This window comes from Pongo abelii, chromosome 1 (assembly GCF_028885655.2).
Source record: "Pongo abelii isolate AG06213 chromosome 1, NHGRI_mPonAbe1-v2.0_pri, whole genome shotgun sequence".
Lineage (NCBI taxonomy): Eukaryota > Metazoa > Chordata > Mammalia > Primates > Hominidae > Pongo > Pongo abelii.
In genome coordinates, this window is record NC_071985.2 from 231526773 (window position 1) to 231541823 (window position 15051).

General features: G+C 59.3%; 2 protein-coding genes across 18 annotated transcripts in view; one reads left to right on the forward strand and one right to left on the reverse strand.

The window, feature by feature from the left end:
• The window catches only part of MMEL1 (membrane metalloendopeptidase like 1), a 41967-nt gene extending 31074 nt beyond the window's left edge, over positions 1 to 10893 (forward strand). For 8 of the 16 annotated variants that reach the window (XM_054557246.2, XM_024232005.3, XM_054557266.2 and 5 more), the window contains 13 exons: positions 3076 to 3212; positions 3570 to 3663; positions 5179 to 5307; positions 5762 to 5860; positions 6470 to 6553; positions 6938 to 7041; positions 7382 to 7440; positions 7892 to 8011; positions 8832 to 8965; positions 9078 to 9143; positions 9468 to 9563; positions 9863 to 9939; positions 10392 to 10893. In XM_054557246.2, the coding sequence (XP_054413221.1) occupies positions 3076 to 3212; positions 3570 to 3663; positions 5179 to 5307; positions 5762 to 5860; positions 6470 to 6553; positions 6938 to 7041; positions 7382 to 7440; positions 7892 to 8011; positions 8832 to 8965; positions 9078 to 9143; positions 9468 to 9563; positions 9863 to 9939; positions 10392 to 10491 (1299 nt within the window). In that variant the 3' untranslated portion in view covers positions 10492 to 10893. Of the gene's footprint in view, positions 1 to 3075; positions 3213 to 3569; positions 3664 to 5178; positions 5308 to 5761; positions 5861 to 6469; positions 6554 to 6937; positions 7042 to 7381; positions 7441 to 7891; positions 8012 to 8831; positions 9144 to 9467; positions 9564 to 9862; positions 9941 to 10391 lie in introns of those variants that run through there. The other 8 variants (XM_054557275.2, XM_054557273.2, XM_054557287.2 and 5 more) reach the window with 3 other exon arrangements.
• On the reverse strand, positions 10016 to 14709 carry PRXL2B (peroxiredoxin like 2B). Of its 2 annotated transcripts, none has more exons than XM_024242852.2 (7): positions 14533 to 14709; positions 14176 to 14380; positions 13678 to 13729; positions 13017 to 13080; positions 12840 to 12915; positions 12449 to 12543; positions 10016 to 12054 (listed from the first exon to the last, which is right to left on the reverse strand). In XM_024242852.2, exons 1-7 carry the CDS (start codon positions 14593 to 14595, stop codon positions 12037 to 12039), a joined length of 573 nt encoding a protein of 190 aa, XP_024098620.1. In that variant the 5' UTR covers positions 14596 to 14709; the 3' UTR covers positions 10016 to 12036.
• Positions 14710 to 15051: the final 342 nt, after the last annotated feature.

The window sequence follows — 15051 nt, forward strand, 5'->3', positions numbered from 1 at the left end:
CTTAGCCGTTTCTGCACCTGTGTAGTGGGGTTTCATCTGGGTTCAATGTGACTTTCCCCAAGGGCGGATGAGGTTAAACGCCATCTCCTGTCAATTGGCCAATGCCATTCCCTCTTGTGGAACATTTGTTTGAGTCTTGCCCATTTGTTCTATCAGGCACTGATTGATTCTTGGAGATACCTATTTTAGATATGACTCCTTGATCAGCTTATGTGTACAAATGTTCTCCCCACTGGGCAGCTTGCTTTTTTACTCTCATAAGGGTTTCTTTGTTTCAATGGAGGCTATTAAATGGTCCAATTTATTGACTTAGCAAATGTGTGCAGATCTTTTCTTCATGGTTAGTATTCTTTGTGTTCTGCTAAAGAACTCTTTGTCTACCCTCAAGGTTGCTTAGGTCTACAATCTACTTTGAGTTGATCTTTTTAATGGACAGTGAGATGTAGGAATTGTTTCTTTCTTATGGATTTCCAGTCATTCAGCACCATTTATTAAAAAGAGCCCCCCGTGAGCCCCTGGTCTTGGTGCCTTCTGTGTTATAAATCAGGTGTCCCTGTGTGTCTATGCGTGGGCCCATATGTATATTTCTGGACTCTTCTGCCCCACTGGTCTCTTTATCTATCCAAGCGATAACCCTACCACCATCACTCCTTCAGCTTTATAATGTCTTGATAGTTAGTAGAGTAGATATTTCAACTTTGTTCTTCAAGAGTGTCTTGATAATTCTCAGTCCTTTGCATTTTCACATAAAACTTAAAATCTGCCTTCCATTTGCATACATGCACACACACAAAAAGAAAACTCTGCTAGAAATTTGATAGGGATCACTTTGAATCTCTGTATCAATTTGGGGAAGACTTTGCAATGCCGAGTCTTCCAATCCATGAACATGGTATATGCTTCCATTTATGCTTCAATTTTTCTTAATAATTTTTAAAGCTTTCAGTGTCAAGTTCTTATACATATTTTATTAGATATATTACAGGTGTTTGGTTTTCTACTATAAATAGAATCATTTTGAAATTATCTTATTTGTTGCTGATATATGGAAATACTGACTTTGTAAATATGCAGTCTTACTCAATGCACATATTAGTTGTGGTTATTTGTAGAATAAACAAAATCATATCATTTGTGAAAAATAACAGGGGGTTGGGTTTTGTTTGAGACAGGGTCTCACTCTGTCACGCAGACTGGAGTGGAGTGGCACAATCATGCCTCACTGCAGCCTTGACCTCTTGGGCTCAAGCCTCCTGAGTAGCTGTGACCACAGGAATACACCACGACCAAGCCTTGCCTGATTTTTTTTCCCCAGAAACAGAGTTTCTCTATGTTGGCCAGGCTGGTCTTGAACTCCTGCACTCAAGCAGTCCTCCCGCCCTGGCCTCCCAAAGTGCTGGGATTACAGGCATGAGCCACTGCACCTGGTCCAGTTTTATTTATTCTCTTTCAGTTCTTACTGGCTTTATTTCATGTTTGCTTTTACTGAACTGGCCAGGATTTTGAGCATCATGCTGATGTCATGATAGTAGACAATAGAAGAAAAGCACGTATATTCTTACCACTAAATTTTATGTTTGGCCAGGCACAGTGGCTCATGCCTGTAATCCCAGCACTTTGGGAGGCCGAGGCAGGTGGATCACCTGAGGTCAGGAGCTCGAGACCTGCCTGGCCAACATGGTGAAACCCTGTCTCTACTAAAAATACAAAAGGTAGCTAGGTGTGTTAGCACATGCCTGTAATCTCAGCTACTAGGGAGGCTGAGGCAGCAGAATTGCTTGAACCCAGGGGGCAGAGGTTGCAGTGACCCGCGATTATGCTGCTGCACTTGAGCCTGGGCCACAAAGCGAGACTCTGTCTCAAAAATAAATTTTAAAAAAAAGTTATGTTTGCTATGGAGTTGTTTTTGTTCCTGCTGCTGCTTCATACATTTCCTTTATCAGGTTACAGAACTTTCCTTCTATTTTTCTTTTAATCTTTTTCTTTTTTTTTTTGTTTTGAGACAAAGTCTTGCTCTGTCACCCAGGCTGGAGTGCAGTGGAGTGATCTCAGCTCACCGTAACCTCTGCCTCCCAGGCTCAAGTGATCCTTGTGCCTCAGCCTCCCAAGTAGCTGGGATTACAGGCGTGCGCCACCACACCCACCTAATTTTTGTATTTTTAGTAGACACAGGGTTTCACCATGTTGGCCAGCCTGGTCTTGAGCTCCTGGCCTCAGGTGATCAGCCCGCCTCAACCTCCCAAAGTGTTGGGATTACAGGCGTAAGCCACTGTGGCTGACCCCTTCTATTTTTATTTGCCAAGAGTTTTTATTATGAAGAGATGGCAGATTTTATCAAATGCTTTTTCTGCATCTGTTGAAACGATCATGTGACTTTCCTCCTTTATTCAGTTATTGTAGTGAATTAAAATTATTTGATTTTCAAATGTTACACCAAACGTATATTCCTTGACTAAATCTAATTCAGCTGTGATGTATTAGCATTTTATACAAGTATGGCTAGGTTCTATTTGCTAATATTTTGCTTAGAACTTTTGTATCTATGACATAAATGAGACTGGCTTATTATTTACTCTGCTTATAATATCCTTATTTTGGTATTAAGGTGATTCTTGGCCTCATAAATCAAGTTGAAAAGCATTTTCTCATCTCTGGAAAGTTTTAGTAAGATTGGCAGTTTTCCTTAAATGTCAGAAAGAATCCACTGGTGAAGCCAAATGGGTCTGGGAATTTCTTTGTTGGAAAGTTTCAAATTAAATATTCCATTTATTTAACCTAGAAGACTATTCGTATTTTCTATTTCTTTTTTTGTTATTTTTGCTAAGTTGTGTTTTTCTAGGAACTTGCCTGTTATACTTAGGCTTTCGCATATATCTGCATGATTGCTTGGGTTTTTACAGCTGTAGGCTCTGTAATAATGTCACCCACCCTTTCCTGATTCTGATTACCTGCACCTTCTCTCTTATTCCTTGAACATTCTTCAATGGGGGCTGGGTTTCTTAGATTCCCAGAAACTGTTTCTCCCTCTCTCTCTCTCTCTCTCTCCCTCTTTCTCCCCACTTCCTCTATCCGCAGGGATTTAACTGGACTCTGTTCATACAAACTGTGCTATCCTCTGTCAAAATCAAGCTGTTGCCAGATGAGGAAGTGGTGGTCTATGGCATCCCCTACCTGCAGAACCTTGAAGACATCATCGACACTTACTCAGCCAGGTGAGGCCCAGGGAGGGTCTCCAAAGGCCTCAGCATCTTTGCCCCTGCTCTCCCATCCTCCCCAGCACAGTTTCTGCTCCCAGGAGGGGACCCTATGAAGCATCTGCCCTGAGGGGTGTGGGACATGCGGGGTTAAGCTTTAGTGGCCAGTGGAGTCTTACATTAAAAATGTGTCACATCCCAAGCACCCGGGGCAGATGGGCTGGATCTTGGAGGTGGTTGTCCTGGAGGTTTTCTCCAGCACCTATAACTTTCTGTTTGGGGCGGAAGGTGCTGGCCAAGGGCCCTAAGCCATATCTCCTCCCTTGCAAAGACCTCTCACCTGTTCTCCCCTCACCCTCTACCTTCTGCCCCCAGGACCATACAGAACTACCTGGTCTGGCGCCTGGTGCTGGACCGCATTGGTAGCCTAAGCCAGAGATTCAAGGACACACGAGTGAACTACCGGAAGGTGAGCCCCTGCCCCGCCCAGAGCCTGGCCAGGCACTCATTCATTCAGGCCATGATGCTGAGCATAAGCTGTGGGCAAGCACCGAGGTCCGCAACAGGGTCACAGCCATGGACAAGGCAGGGCGAGGCGCCTACCCCGGTGGGGAGTCGACCATAACAGTCAACAAGGCAGAACGCAGCTCTGCCAAAACCACAGAGTGTGCTGTGGCAGGGAGGCAGGGAGGGACGAGGACAGGGAGCGCTGCTCCGGGGAGGTGACATTTGAGACCTTAAAGGCCTGAAGAGGCGGCGGGGTGATTTCCTGGGAGCAGAAACAGCCAGTGCCAGTGCAGAGGCCAGAGGCAGGAGCAGGCAGGGGCCAGACCCGTGGTCAGCAGCGGACAGGAAGGAGAAGACGGCAGGGAGGGAGGCGAGGTGACCGCGGGCCGCAGCAGCCGGTTTGGATTGTACTCCCCGTCTGAAAGCCGCAGGGGTGCTAAGAGCAGAGACGTGGTCAGATTTCCTGCTCCTGTAGTCAGTGTGGCTGCTCCAGGGCTGGGGTGAGGGTGGAGACAAGGAACCGCAGGGAGGCCCTAGGGGGATTCTGGCTGTTCTGGGGAGAGTGAGTTGAGTACGGGGCAGGGTCAGCATGGAGGCTGATGTAGTCACCCAGGTGAGGTGACAGGCTTGGCCATGGTGCTGGCAGACAGACAGACGCAGGGGAGGTGTTGACCGCAGCAGCTGAGGGATTGGGTATAGGGGCTAAGGGCAGAGGGGAATCAGGACTCTCAAGACCTTTGTTAGACTAATGGGAGGGACAGAGGCCCCCACTGTAATGGGGAGACTGAGGCAGAGGCAAGCTGGGGGCAAGTCAAGCCTCCTGTTGCCATGGGGGAGTGGGTCAGAGACATCTGTGAGTCAAGTGTCAGGGGGGCACTGAGTCTAGGAGCTTCTGGGGAGGAAGAAAGGGCTGCCTCCCTTTCCTAGAGGGCAGGAAGTCCTGCAGCCCAGAAGGTGTGGCAGGACACTGGGCAGAGTGCTCCCTGGGCTTGCCTGAGTCTGGGGCCCAGAGTCTCATGCCCCTGTGTCCCTGGGGACAGATGAGCAGGTGTTCTCACAGCTGCTTCAACAATAGGGAGACCAGGGCCCTGGGAGCTGGTGGCTGAGAGGGACATGGTCCCAGGCCTTGCTCTGGGGTCAGCGCCAGCCCTGTGTCTTGAGACTGGGGCTGGAGTCCTGGAGAGCAGAGTCCAGCCAGACAACCAGGACAGGGGCCGGGGAGGAACCCGCCAGCTCCTCGGGGTAAAGGCCCAGCTCTCAGTCTGCGGAGGCTCCCCAGTCACAATAGCATGCCCAACCTCCCCCCGCCGCAGCAGCACCCAGAGGCAAGGCTGAGATCATCACGTGCCCCCGCTGGCCCCGGGGCACCCTGAGGCTGAGGATAGATGGGTCTGCTCACCCCATAAGCCCAGGGCCCCACGCCAGGCCTGGGAAGGCTGACGTGGGGGCCCATGGGATGATCGGGTGGCCCCACCAGGCACTGTTTGGCACAATGGTGGAGGAGGTGCGCTGGCGTGAATGTGTGGGCTACGTCAACAGCAACATGGAGAACGCCGTGGGCTCCCTCTACGTCAGGGAGGCGTTCCCTGGAGACAGCAAGAGCATGGTGGGCGCCCCTCATCCACGGCCCACCCGGGGCCAGCCTTCCGCAGGGACACCGAGCCTCCCTGCCCTGAGACTCCTACCCCACCCAGGCTCAGGGCCACCTGCCCCAGCGCACCAGACAGAGGGAGGCTAAGGGAAGCCGTGCCCACCCCATGCCCCTGACCCCAGCCGGCCATTGGGTCCCAGCCTGAGCCCTGCAGGTCCAGCTGGGAAAGGCACAGGTGGTACTAGTTGCCCCTGGCCTATGAGGACCCACAGCCCAGCAGGGAGGACCCTGAAGTTCGGTCGTCATCTCATCCCCCCACCGGCCCCACATCTCACCCAAGAAGCCCACAGCTGGGCAGCCCTGGGCCTTGCCCCGGTGGGGCTCAGACCAGACCTCCCCAAAGCCCTCGAAGGCTGGTCATTCGCCCTCCAGATGAGTCTGGGACACGAGGGCCATGCCCACTTCCCAGGTCAGAGAACTCATTGACAAGGTGCGGACAGTGTTTGTGGAGACACTGGACGAGCTGGGCTGGATGGACGAGGAGTCCAAGAAGAAGGCGCAGGAGAAGGTACATGGCTCGCAGAGGTCGGGGCAGCCCCGACTGGATCTGGGCACGGGCAGCACTTCCCCAACAAAGCCGCCTGACGGTCCCCACGGGGAGAAGGCAGCCCTGGGAGGCGCAGACAGGACCCCACCGGGAGAAGGCAGCCCCGGGAGGCGCAGACAGGACCACCCGCCCACTGTGGAGCTGAGGAAAAGCAGGCGGGGGCAGGACCCAGGCCTGGGACATCCCCAGTGTCCCCCAGGAGCCAGCTGGGGTAGCGGTGGCCTCGGGAGCGAGGGTCAGACCCACCAGAAGCTCCTCTGGACCCAAGTGACAGATGGCAGCCAAGTGACTCCTCCAGGGCCCCTGCCCCCACCCAGACCCCTGGCGGGCTGTTGGACTCTAGGTCAGGTGGGCGAAGCCTTCCATGTTCTGTCCCCATTAAACCTCCCCAGGGCCTGCAAGGTGGGGGCCAGGTCCCGGAGCCCCCCAGCCCCTCACCACAGGACAGGGAGAGCACAGCCAGGATGCCCCGGGCTGACCCCTCCCACAGTGGGGCACTCACTGACCGGCCCCCGGGCTGACCCCATCCGCAGTGGGGCACCCACTGACCAGTCCCTCCTCCCCACTCAGGCCATGAGCATCCGGGAGCAGATCGGCCACCCTGACTACATCCTGGAGGAGACGAACAGGCGCCTGGACGAGGAGTACTCCAATGTGCGCCCCCCCCACTCCAGCCCTAAACTGCCCCCCACACTGTGGACATGGTCCCTGATTGCCTGGGGGCTCCTCCGTGCCAAGCCCTGCGCCCTCCTCCCGGGTGCTAACACAGCTGTCCTCACCGTGCCCTAGGGTGGTGGCTCCAGCACTACCCTCAGTGTACAGATGGGGAAACTGAGGCCTGGAGGGACGAGGGACTTGCTCAGAGTCACGTAAATGCCCACAGCCAGGGCTGCCCCGTTCACCTGCACCCACAGCCGACTGTCCACGTGCGGACGCCTGGCGAGGCTTGAGGTCCTTCCCCAACCACCCAGGACCTCTCTCCTTGCCCCTCTGAGGGCCCAGCCCCAGCATCTGGCAGTGACTGCCCCTCTCCCATAGCTGAACTTCTCGGAGGACCTGTACTTTGAGAACAGTCTGCAGAACCTCAAGGTGGGCGCCCAGCGGAGCCTCAGGAAGCTTCGGGAAAAGGTGGACCCAAATCTGTGAGTGGCATCGCTGGCGCGGCACAGGGGGCCAGGGAGTGGCCAGTAAGGCATGCAGGGCTACCTGCCAGGCGGGGGACTGGATGCGTGGCTGGGGTCCAGTGCCAGCTCAGGGGTGCAGTCACTGAGCCTCTCTTGAACAGAGTCCCCCATCACCCTCTGCTTTCTGGGGCCCAAGTCGCCTCCTCCTCAGGGACCCCAGGAAGGAACCCGATCTTGGGATAGGCCTGGGCCCTTGCCCTGGTGTGGCCAGGGTAGGCCCTGGTCCATCAAGGCAGAGAGAGCCCAAAGGGAGGGTCCCCGGAGAGGCGGCTCCCAGACACCAGTTTGTCTATCACAGCTGGATCATCGGGGCGGCGGTGGTCAATGCATTCTACTCCCCAAACCGAAACCAGATTGGTAAGTTCCTCCCCCTCCCTGCCTGCCCAGGCCCTTTGGTGCCAGAGTTGAAGGGGTGGCTTGCAGCCCCCTGCCCATCCCTTCCTCCAGGGGGCACCCCAGCCTGTTCTCGGAACGCTCTCCTACGTCTCCCCTTGCTGCCCCCGTGGGGAACATTCGCTCCCATGCCCATGAGCGGCTTGGGGAGGGACTTGGCAGGCGGCACAGAGCCTTTCCTGCACGCAGAACAGGATGGTGGAAGGAGGCCGGACTGAGGTCCTGGGTGCGCCAGGCACGAGCCCGCCCAGCCTCTGAACCTCCGTGTCCTCATCTGTAAATTGAAGGAATCCTGACCTCTGCCTCCCAGTCTGTGGGATCAAGTGTCAGAACCCCTGGCAGCGCCATCCCTGAGCCTGGCACACAGGAGATGTGTCCACTCACAGCTTATTCTTTGTCCTGCCCTTGGGGACAGTATTCCCTGCCGGGATCCTCCAGCCCCCCTTCTTCAGCAAGGAGCAGCCACAGGCCTTGAACTTCGGAGGCATTGGGATGGTCATTGGGCATGAGATCACGCACGGCTTTGACGACAATGGTGAGCGGATGCCCCTCCAACCACATACGCCCTCCCCTCTCCACGGAGAAGCAGCCAGGAAGGGGCCTGGGGGCGCTCCATTCAACCTCTTCATGGTTTCAGTGGGGACACCGAGGCCAGGTCCTCAGGGAGCTGTGGGGGCAGAGCAGGCTTTGAATGCCAGGCTGGGGCCCTGTCTGGGGGCACTGACTCCCAGCATGGAGGAGGGAACCCAGGGACTCCAGCCCATGACCCTGACTCCACCTGGCACTGGGCACTTCCCTCTCACGGCCTGTGACATGGAGACGACGACACTGCCCAGCACAGCAGCGAAGCCCAGATCCCAGCCTGGGAGACTCTCCAGACAGCCGGCATCCATGGCCATGCTGACCTCCGCCCCTCGACGGGGACCGCCCTGCCTGGGACAGGGGCCCCGGCTGGTTTTCCCCTGTGGCTCGGCCATCGGGACCTTCCGTGGGCAGCCCTTGTCCCCAGGAACCACGTACTCCCCTCACCTGGGGCTTAGAGTTTGGGCATCACAGGAGGAGCCCTTAAACCATGGTGCCTCTAAGACCACAGGACCCAGGTGCTAGGCCCTAGCCTCAGGGAGTGGTATGCGAGACCACTGAAGCCCTCCTTCTCTGGGGGCTGTGTAGCCCCAGACAGCTGCTGCCCCTTGGAGCCGGTGATGCCCTTCCAGGCTCAGCCTACTCAGACTGTGGGCTCTCTGTACTGGGGCTGGCTGCAGGAGGAACAGGAGTGGCCGGGCACAGTGGCTGCCATGGGGCCGGGCACAGTGCAGCCAGGGGCGTGTGGGCAGCCCTCCTCTGCCCCTGCCCAGGCCGGAACTTCGACAAGAACGGCAACATGATGGATTGGTGGAGTAACTTCTCCACCCAGCACTTCCGGGAGCAGTCAGAGTGCATGATCTACCAGTACGGCAACTACTCCTGGGACCTGGCGGACGAACAGAACGTGAGCACTGCCACCAGCACTGAGGCTGCGGGGGAACCGGAGCCCCAGCCCCGGCCCTGAGGGAGAAAGGAGTCAGGGCCGGGGCTGCCCCAATCCTGTCTCCTGTGTGCAGGTGAACGGATTCAACACCCTTGGGGAAAACATTGCCGACAACGGAGGGGTGCGGCAAGCCTATAAGGTGGGGCCCGGCAGGGGAGGGGGCACCAGCACGGCAGGGGAGGGGGCGTCAGCATGGCAGGAGAGGGGGCATCAGGGGCTCATTCAGGACAGGTGCCGTGCAGTGGGCTGTCTGGCCAGGGATTCCCCCCGAGAGCCCAGCTCAGGGGTCCCTGAGTGACTGACGTGGTGAGCGCTCATCCGTGGGGTGTGCGAGGGGCCCTTGCAGCAGCAGGACCCCCACAGGGGTAGGTCCTGGAGCCAGACCTCTGCTCTGCCCTGAGATCTGAGGGTTCTGGAGTCCAGGCTGGCAGGCCCAAGCCCAGCTCCCATCCGGTGCCTGCAGGCCTACCTCAAGTGGATGGCAGAGGGTGGCAAGGACCAGCAGCTGCCCGGCCTGGATCTCACCCACGAGCAGCTCTTCTTTGTCAACTATGCCCAGGTGGCAGCCGCAGTCCTGGTCCCACCATCCCCATGCTTCCCCACTCATCTCTGGAGGGCCCGCTCTGGGGCACCTCTGGGGACCAGAGCCCAGCGTGGAAGGCCCCTTGGGAGAAAAGCATGAGGGGCAGGGGGTGGGAGCTGGACAGGATTCCAATGCTGACGGGAGGAGGGGAGCACCTGCTGGCTCCCCTCACCCCATCCTAGAAGGGGCAGCCTGGGGATAGTGGAGACCCTCCCCCACCCCTCCTGGCCACCCCATCCACATTGCCTGTAGCCACGCCCCCCACATGCCCACAGGTGTGGTGCGGGTCCTACCGGCCTGAGTTCGCCATCCAATCCATCAAGACAGACGTCCACAGTCCCCTGAAGTACAGGCAAGTCTCCCGTGCCCACAACCCCCTCACCCCCACCCCAGTGGCCTGTAAGAGTTAAAGAAGAAAGCACAAAAAGTGGCTCAACAGAGACAGGTTTATCTTGGGAATAAACCTGAGAGGGACTTCTGGCCGATTTCGGTCAGGAACATTCTCTTACAGACTAAGGGCATTTAAGGGTTTAGGAAGGGGGAACCTACCGCAGGCTGCGAATGTTTCTGTGTGGAGACTTTTATTGCAGAGTTGGAATATCTCTGGCTGGAGGGGAGGTTATTCTCGGGATTGGCATGTTTCTGGTCAGATGGGGGTTCATCTCACGGTTGAAATGTTTCTGCTCATACTGACATGAGCCATTAGGCTGATGTTTTGGGCTGGTTTTTAATCACGGGGAACTTAAAATGGCCGTGTTTGTCCAAGACGGCAATGCTCCTGCTGTCACACCCACCCACCCACAGGGTACTGGGGTCGCTGCAGAACCTGGCCGCCTTCGCAGACACGTTCCACTGTGCCCGGGGCACCCCCATGCACCCCAAGGAGCGATGCCGCGTGTGGTAGCCAAGGCCCTGCCGCGCTGTGCAGCCCACGCCCACCCGCTGCTCGGAGGCATCTGTGCGAAGGTGCAGCCAGCTGCGACCCAGTGTACGTCCCGCCCTGGCCAACCATGCCAAGCCTGCCTGCCAGGCCTCCGCGCCTGGCCTAGGGTGCAGCCGCCTGCCTGACACCCAGGGATGAGCAGTGTCCAGTGCAGTACCTGGCCCGGAGCCCCCTCCACAGACACCCATGGGGCTCAGTGCCCCCGTCACAGCCCTACAGAGACAATCAACTGTGTCCTGACCACCCCTCCAAGGTGCATTGTCTTCCAGTATCTACAGCTTCAGACGAGCTCAGTAAATGCTTCAAAGAAATCAGAGGCCTTGCTTGTCTGGGAGGGACCAGGGTGGGCAAACAGGTAGCAGTGGCCTTGGGCAAAACAGCTGCCAGGGGGTGGGAGAGAGTGACAGCTGGGAGCTGATGGGGAGGGAGCCAGTTCCAGTCAAGTCTCCTAGGGTCCAATGCTAGGGCCAGCAGTGACCAGGATGCCCCCAAGTGCCCGCCCCCAGGGACCACACATTCAGATGCGGGGAGCCCCACTGGGGCACCGGGGTACCTAGAGAGCTGCAGCTGGGAACTTGAAATTTTAGCTTTGTGTAACTGAAAGCCAGAGGAGGGGCTGAACGCAAAGGGACACGGTGGGTCACCTGCTATGCATTTTTAAATGGCCACCTCGAGGTGGGATTGGGGGCGGGAAGGGAGCTGGGAGACCCACAGGAGCCCACAGTGGTCCCCAGGTCTGGACTACGGAGCGCAGGGAGGGCTGCAGTTGTCATCGCCTGCATGGGAAGGGAGGGCCTGAGCAGGTAGTCTGACCTGGGAGGTAAGGGGCTCTGCTCTGGGCCTGTTAGGGTCCCTAGGGAAAGGTGGCAAAGAAGCTGGATGCACCTAATTAGACTAAGACCCTCCCGGGCCAGCCGCCCCACAGGCCATACCCAGCAGGTGCAAACAATGATTCTGACATCAGTAAAGGGCCTTGGGGCAGGCTGGCCCATCACCTGATCCCACCCCACCAGGTGGAATCAAGCCCACCTCTGCCCTGAAAACCCAACTCTCCTGAGTGCCTCCCACCAGACACGGGCACTGACCCCAACCCTGCTGGAGCTGACCCCACGCTCCTCTCCTGACGTGGGCTGGGGTCTGTCGCCTTTGAAGGGAGTGACAGGGCAGTGAGGTTACCATCCCCAGTGCCCCACAGGCCAAAGGCCCAAGGTCTCCAGAGACACTCGCAGAGCAGGAAGATGACACCTGGGACTCGCAGCTACCCCACCCGCCCTGAGGGCCCCAACAGTGAGCGAGTCGGGGGCTGTGGAGGATGCAGGGCTCGGAGCCCACGAAGCAGTGCGTGCTCAGGAACTGCAGTTTTCTTGGCTCATTGCTGCCTGCGGATCAGGAAAGGTTCGGCATCCCGGCCCAGCGCTTCCAGAACAGTTCTTCCAAGCGGACTTCCAGCACACCTAGGGCAGCAGACGCCACCCAGCTCCTCGGGGGCCAGGGCCTTCGCCTCCCTCACGCCTCTCTGTCACACTGCGGGGACAGCAGGGTCCCATGGGGCCGCTGGGCACTGGACCAGGCAAATGCCTGAGAGGGCCCCCTTGGACAATCCCCAGCCCTCCCGAGGCTGAGAGGACATGCCTCTCTACCCACCGCCCCACGTGTCGCCCCCACCTCTGAGGACAGCCCCGAGGTGCCTGTCCATCCAGCCATGCTGCCCTTCGGCCCCTCTCAGCCTGCCCCACTCTGCAAGTGGGGTCACAGTGGCATCCACATCCCAGGGCACAATTGGCATGATGCCCACGGTGCTGTGGCTCAGCTCCCAACCAAGCCGAGTGCTCCTCCCAGGGGACCTGGGGGCAGGGCGTGGGTTGGCAGGCAGTGCCCCCAAGGCCCAGTTCACCTGAGGCGGGTTGCTGGCACAGACCTCCGCAGAGATGCCCAGAACCTGCAGGATGTGCTCCTTGGGGACGTAGTCGCCTGGGGACTTCTGGACGAAATGCAGCAGCACTTTATCACCACCTGTAGCAGCGGGCAGGCAGTCACGGCACCCTGGAGGCCACCTGCACCTCACAGCCACGTACCAGGAGGAGGGAGGGCAGGGCAGCCCTGGCCAGCCATATCCCCCACCCGGCTACCCAGATGAGTGAGCTGTTCTGCCACAGCCCCGCTCAGCCCAGCAGACACGCAGAACCAGGCCACATTGCGGCGGAGGGGCTGTGATGAGACTGACAAGCCAGAGAGAGGGCCTGGGCTGGGCCACCAAGTTTAGCAAGGCCCTCCCTGAGGCAGTGGCTGGGGCTCCTCCCTCGACCCACCTTTGCTGACCACCAGCAGCCCTCCGCTCTGCAGCAGGTCCCCAGACAAGTTCCCCTGGATGCCAACAGCCTTGGCCTGTCAGGAGTGGGCACAGCCTGGGTCAATCCTAGAGGAAAGGCCCCTGGGAGCTCCCACCACCCACCCCCCGGGCCTGTACACCCTTGACCCACACAAACCTTGGCAGCCACATCACGCACGGGCTTCCCCAGAGCTGCTGGGAGGATGCTCAGGCTGTTGTACCTGCGAAGACACCAGGTCGCTTGGCCAGACTCCGGAGAAGCCTGGGTCCAGAGCCTGCTCCAGTGTCCATGAGACCAGTTCCTAGGTCAGGCCCCACCCCACCCACCCACCTCACCAGGGCTCAGAGATGGCACAGGCAACCAGATCAGCAGCCAGCCCAGCCCACCGGCAGGTTGGACACCGAGCCCAGTGGCTGCTAGCCGAGGGCCCACAGAGGGTGCAGGGAGCATGGATGGGGCCCCAGGCTGGGTGTGCCCAGGGATCTGGCTCAGCTGGCAACTGCCAAGCAAAGGAAGCAGCCTGTGGCACAGACATCAGAAAGCTAGGATGACCCCTGATGGGGCATGAGGCTCCACCCCACGAGGTGGTCTGGACACCGAGAGTAAGCCCTGGACAAGGTGGCTCATTACAGTCGCCCAGCACCCAAGAGAAGGCCTGACAGAAGGGCGGGTCAACAGTGCCACCAGAGCCGCCTTGCCCAGTAAGGCCCGAGTGGACAGCACCACAGAAGGCAGCAGGGAGAGGAGGTGGCAGGGAGTGGTGGGCACTCCTGGGCCCTCCACCCCACGCTACCCAAGGGTGCCCGCCCCCACTCACCGCTTGAAGCCCAGCTCCTTATAAAGCTGCTTGCTCTCATCCAGGTAGAGCTCTGGAAAGCGGAAGCCACATGTGTGTGCCCCAGGCCCAGAACTAGCCCCCAACCCACTCACCACCAAGAATCGCCCTCCTCCTTCCGACCCTCAGTTCCTCTGCCCACCCTCCGTGCTCAGCCCACCCCCCCAGGGCCGGGAGGGGTAAAACGGGGCTGAGTGTCCCCCCCTCCACTCAGAAGAGGGGCTGAGTCCCAGAGGCAACAGGTGGAGCCGGCAGGGCAGAGCTCGCCCAGACTCTGCTGCTGGGTCCAGGTCTGTGCAGGGCACCACCCAGCCACCAGCTGCGGGGCGGGAAGGCAGGGAGAGATGAGGGACGCTGACCCGTGGGCATATCAAGGCCGCTCCAGGAGACAGAAGGGCCGGGGTTGGGCAAGAAAGGGCCCCGAACGCCCTGAGTTTAGGGAAGGGTATCTGCGCCGCCGCGGCGTGGAACAGGACGCACCTCCCGCGAAGTAGTCGCCGTCCAGGAACTCCTGCAGACCCAGGGCCTCGGGCCCCACGCCCACCAGGCGCACGCCGTGCTGGTCCAGGAGCCCAGCGAGGCTGCTGAGGTCCTGGGCGATCCAGCGGCACACAACGCACCCGAAGCGCCGCAGCCCGGCCACCACGCACGCGCGCTCCCGCCACAGGCTCCGCAGCTCCACGGCCTGCCGGGCGGCTGGGTCAGGGGCGCGCCCCGTCGCCCCCAGCCCCGCCCCAGCCCCGCCCCAGCCCCGCGGCCCCCACCACCCCATCGCTGCCAGGACGCCCGGGCAAGAGCCAGGGACGCGCCCACCCTCCTGCGCCCACCCGGCCTCACCTCCCCGGTCACCGCATGCTTCAGGATGCACGCGCCCACGCGGGCAAGGTCCACCGTGCTCATGGGGGCCGCCGCCAGCCCTGGTTCCCGGCTCCCCGACTCCCCGGTTCCCCGCTCCCGGCTCCTCGCTCCTGGATCCCCGCTCCGGGCTCACAGATCCAGCCCCAGGCCCCGCCCCGGGATGCCCCGGTCCCGCCTCTCTCGCTGCCACCGAGGCCCCGCCCCTTCGGGCTCGTCTCCGCCCCGGGCCCGCCCCCAAGATGGCCGCAGCGCGCCCCGGCCACGCCTCTGGCCGCGCCCCCTGCCGCACCCCGAGCCCTGCTCCGCCCCCTCGGATTCGCCTCTAGTCCCGCCTTGTTTCCCCTCCTACTCCAGGCCAAGCCTCGAGATCGCGGCGCCAAAGCCCGGGTCCGCCTGCTTGGGTCCCTCCCGCCTCCTCAATCCGGGCCTTGCGGGACGGTTGCTGTCCGGCGTCCCGGTCCCGCCCCTAGCCCCGCCTCCCCGTTGGGCCGCAGACTT